This window comes from Austrofundulus limnaeus, unplaced genomic scaffold (genome assembly GCF_001266775.1).
Source record: "Austrofundulus limnaeus strain Quisiro unplaced genomic scaffold, Austrofundulus_limnaeus-1.0 Scaffold1546, whole genome shotgun sequence".
NCBI lineage: Eukaryota > Metazoa > Chordata > Actinopteri > Cyprinodontiformes > Rivulidae > Austrofundulus > Austrofundulus limnaeus.
The window spans coordinates 52,445-56,854 of NW_013953948.1; the positions used below are offsets into that span (position 1 = coordinate 52,445).

A 4,410-nucleotide genomic window follows, 5' to 3' on the forward strand; every position below is an offset into this window, starting at 1 on the left:
TAGTTAGGACTAGAGTTAACTAAGTCCTGGTGTAGTTAGGACTAGAGTTAACTAAGTCCTGGTGTAGTTAGGACTAGAGTTAACTAAGTCCTGGTGTAGTTAGGACTAGAGTTAACTAAGTCCTGGTGTAGTTAGGACTAGAGTTAACTAAGTAACGTGTAGTTAGGACTAGAGTTAACTAAGTCCTGGTGTAGTTAGGACTAGAGTTAACTAAGTCACATGTAGTTAGGACTAGAGTTAACTAAGTCCTGGTTAACTAAGTCCTGGTGTAGTTAGGACTAGAGTTAACTAAGTCACGTGTAGTTAGGACTAGAGTTAACTAAGTCATGTGTAGTTAGGACTAGAGTTAACTAAGTCACGTGTAGTTAGGACTAGAGTTAACTAAGTCACGTGTAGTTAGGACTAGAGTTAACTAAGTCCTGGTGTAGTTAGGACTAGAGTTAACTAAGTCACATGTAGTTAGGACTAGAGTTAACTAAGTCACATGTAGTTAGGACTAGAGTTAACTAAGTCACCTGTGGTTAGGACTAGAGTTAACTAAGTCACATGTGGTTAGGACTAGAGTTAACTAAGTCACCTGTGGTTAGGACTAGAGTTAACTAAGTCACCTGTGGTTAGGACTAGAGTTAACTAAGTCACGTGTTCCTTGGCTAGTTAGGCTTTCATTTAATAGTTGAAGTCATTTGAAACAAATTGATTTGACATAAGTTCTTTGGTCAGCACCGACGCCTCACATCCATCCCTGGTTTGGACCTGGGGTCTCTCTGTGTGGAGCTTCATGTTCTCCTCGTGCTTGTGTGGGTTTTCTCRGGGTTCTCCAGTGTTCCCCACAGAACATAAACATGTACACTGGTTGCCTTCAGGCCCACAGAGTTCTGATGTGAGCGGGCCTTGGCTGCTTAAAGAAAGGTTAATAATAATAAGTTGATCTCATGTCTGAGCTTGATTTAAAGCAGCCCGTTAGCTTGTTAGCCTTGTCAACTCTATGTTAGCACACAGGTCATTGTGTTGCACAAAAACCAGAAAAGTGTTGCTGCTCAGATAAACGGCTCAGATTCTGCTGGAATGTTTTCCATCCTCGGGCCGGCCCGGTTCTGACTGRGTACCTCTGATAAGCTGAGTGTTAATGCAGTCACACAGCTCAGACCATAAACACTTCCTGTTATTGTTCAGCTGCTGGGGGACCTCAGACTGGTCTGCTCTGATGGAAGACCACGTTAAAGTCATGGATCACCAGAACCAACCCAGAACCAGGTTCTGACAGMTCTCTCTGTGCACCAGATAAATAACCTCAGGAACATGCTTACTTTAAATATGGTGTGAATCTGAAGACCATGAAGACAGATCCAGACCCTGGTACCAGGAACCAGCAGGTCCAGTTTAACGGGTTCTGTAGGAGTCTGTTTCCTCTCACTCTGCAGGCTGCAGCCACATCAGGACATCTGCTGGTTCCGACCCCCTGAAACCCAAAACCAGGGTTGCATCACCACCGTGTCCTGTAATGTTCTGCAGCTCGTTACGAAACCCTGAGCAGAGGTCCAGGGCCTCAGGAGTGAGGAAGAGGAGGGGAGTTCTGGCCCGCTCTGCGTTGGATCCATGATGGACCTGATCCCTGCTAAACATTTAGTTTGGACCTGAGCCCAGATCTGCTCGCTGCTTCCAATTATCTTCTGCCTCGCTCGAAGTTCAGAGAAAACTGACCGAGGAGGAGGAGGAGGAGGAGGAGGAGGGGACGGAGCCTTCTTCCTCCTCCTCCTCCTCTGTTTTCAGCCCACAGAGTAAGGAAAGCAGAGCGGGGGGCAGTCCGGGTGGAGTCAGACCCAGATCTGCTGCAGTGAAACTCTCACCATGCTGCAGCTGCTCCTCTTCATCTTCATCACCTCACCTCTGACAGCTAATGGACAGACAGGAGGAGGAGGAGGAGGAGGAGTGGAGAGGTTCCAGGTGACGTTCACACCAACCATCTGTAAGGTGCTCTGCAGCCAGGACCGATGTGTCAACCACTGTGAGAGAGGCAACCTGACCACGCTGTACAGCAGCACTGAAGGAGGAGGAGGAGCAGGAGGAGGAGCAGGAGGAGGAAGGAGAGACAGCGCTCATGGACCGGGCTTCAGAGTCTGTAAGTTTCACTCTTCCTGATGAAGATCCTGCTCACAACAAGTCTGAGACCAGGTTCTGCTCAGGGTGCAGCACCTCTGCTGACCAGCAGGTGGAGCTCTGACACCTCCAGGTGATGAAGGTGGTTCCTGTCTGAGCTGCAGCTGGTCCACCCCCCAAACACCACTCTGAGTCTGAACCACACAACGGATCAGAGACATGTGGGCCGGAGGTCTGGGATCTGCAGGTCTAAAGGTCTGAACGTCTGAAGGTCAGGGGTCTGCAGGTCTGGGTAATGAAGGTCTGGGGTCTGAAGGTCTGAAGGTCTGGGGTCTGAAGGTCAGGGGTCTGCAGGTCTGGGTAATGAAGGTCTGGGGTTTGAAGGTCTGAAGGTCTGGGGTCTGGGGTCTGAAGGTCTGGGGTCTGAAGGTCTAAAGGTCTGAATGTCTGAAGGTCAGGGGTCTGAGGTCTGCAGGTCTGGGTAATGAAGGTCTGGGGTCTGAAGGTCTGGGGTCTGAAGGTCTAAAGGTCTGAATGTCTGAAGGTCAGGGGTCTGAGGTCTGCAGGTCTGGGTAATGAAGGTCTGGGGTCTGAAGGTCTGGGGTCTGAAGGTCTGAAGGTCTGGGGTCTGCAGGTCTGAAGTGTTTCCAGGAGGGCTGGTGATGTTTCTCTGTTAGTAAAATATTTCTTCACCCACTGGTCAGATTTAACAGATGAACTCAGTTTATCTAAATCAAGAAATGTTTTTAACTTTAGTTCTGGTGTATTCAGAACCCTAACCTGCTGTTTGTTTGTTTGTGTGTCTGTTTGTTTGTTTGTGTGTCTGTTTGTTTGTTTGTGTGTCTGTTTGTTTGTTTGTTTGTGTGTCTGTTTGTGTGTTTCAGTTGTCTGTCCGCTGCTCTGTAAGAACGGAGGCGTCTGTCTGCAGAAAGATCGCTGCTTCTGTCCTGCCAACTTTACCGGGAAGTTCTGCCAACTTCCTGTTTCCTCGTCCAATCAGATGAGCCGACCCGCTCTCCTCTCCAACTCAGCAGCCAATCAGGAACTGATGAGGTCAGAGTTCCTGCTTCCACTGGGTCAGAACCAGGAGGCCCCGCAGAGTCCGAACCGGAACACATCAGACCCTGAAGGTGATTTAAAAAAACAGAGTCTGAATCATTTGATGTAAAATATTTATAAATCTTTAATTTCAGTTTTGATCTAAATGTTTTATTTTAGTTTCATCAGATGTTAAATGTAAAAAAAAATCACATTTTTCTTTTGTAGAAATATTTCTTATTTCTGTTTTTAAATGTTTTTTTATTTAGTTTAAAGCAAATGTTTGGTTTCAATATATAGTATTAATAATTAAATATATTATTTATTATATCATTATTATCCATATAATCATTATATCATATTTATTTTTGACAATTGTTTAAATTTCTTTAAAAATGTATTTATAGTTTTGACTTTGAAGTTGTAATTTTTATTTGAACTTTGTTTTCTGAAGTTTTAGCTGTAAAATATGAAATAGATCAGTTATAAATAATATATTATGTCCTGTTGCATCTCAGTAATCCAGGTAAAAATATTAATGTTATATCAATTAATAAATTTAATTTATTTTATTTATTCTGTCAAAAATGGTTTTATTTTTAATTTTTTCTTCATCTTCTTATTAATTATCATTATTAGCTGTAACTATGTTCTGCCAAAGAAACTGTCCAGTTTGATGTTTTGTTTTCTGGTCCAGAATCTGGTTCCCCCATGGTGAAGGTCAGAGTCCAGCACCCCCCTGAAGCCAGCGTGAAGGTCCACCAGGTGCTGAAGGTGAGAACCTGAGGCTCTTCTCTGATTGGACGACACTGTTGGTTCATCTTCGTCTCTGTATCCATGTTGGTCCAGGTGTCGGGTTCTGCTCCTGCCCTGCAGATGCTCTCCTCTTCAGGTTCAGCAGGTGCTCCGGCACCGTCTCCGATTCTGGGCCGTGAAGTCCAGACCCAGATCTTGAAGGGTGCTGGGACCCACAGCCAACAGTCAGGCTTCAAATACTGTTTCAGGGAGGTGAAAGATGGGCAGGTGAGAACCGGTTTGTGACAGAACTCAGTCAGAATGGTTCTTTATTTGTTGTTGTTTACATGTTTGTTGATGTTTACAATGTTTATATGTGTTGTTTACATGTTTGTGGATGTTTACAATGTTTATATGTTGTTGTTTACATGTTTGTTGATGTTTACAATGTTTATATGTTGTTGTTTACATGTTTGTGGATATTTACAATATTTATATGTTGTTGTTTACATGTTTGTGGATGTTTACAATGTTTATATG

At 44.3% G+C, this 4,410-nt stretch overlaps 1 protein-coding gene across 1 annotated transcript in view; it reads left to right on the forward strand.

The window, feature by feature from the left end:
- LOC106535738 (latent-transforming growth factor beta-binding protein 2) overlaps window positions 1-4,410 on the forward strand; it is a gene marked incomplete at its 3' end in the record, with an annotated part of 14,126 nt that overhangs the window by 5,471 nt on the left and 4,245 nt on the right. The window contains 3 exon segments of the mRNA XM_014032812.1: window positions 2,982-3,227; window positions 3,833-3,909; window positions 3,985-4,158. Of these exon segments, the coding sequence (XP_013888266.1) occupies window positions 2,982-3,227; window positions 3,833-3,909; window positions 3,985-4,158 (497 nt within the window).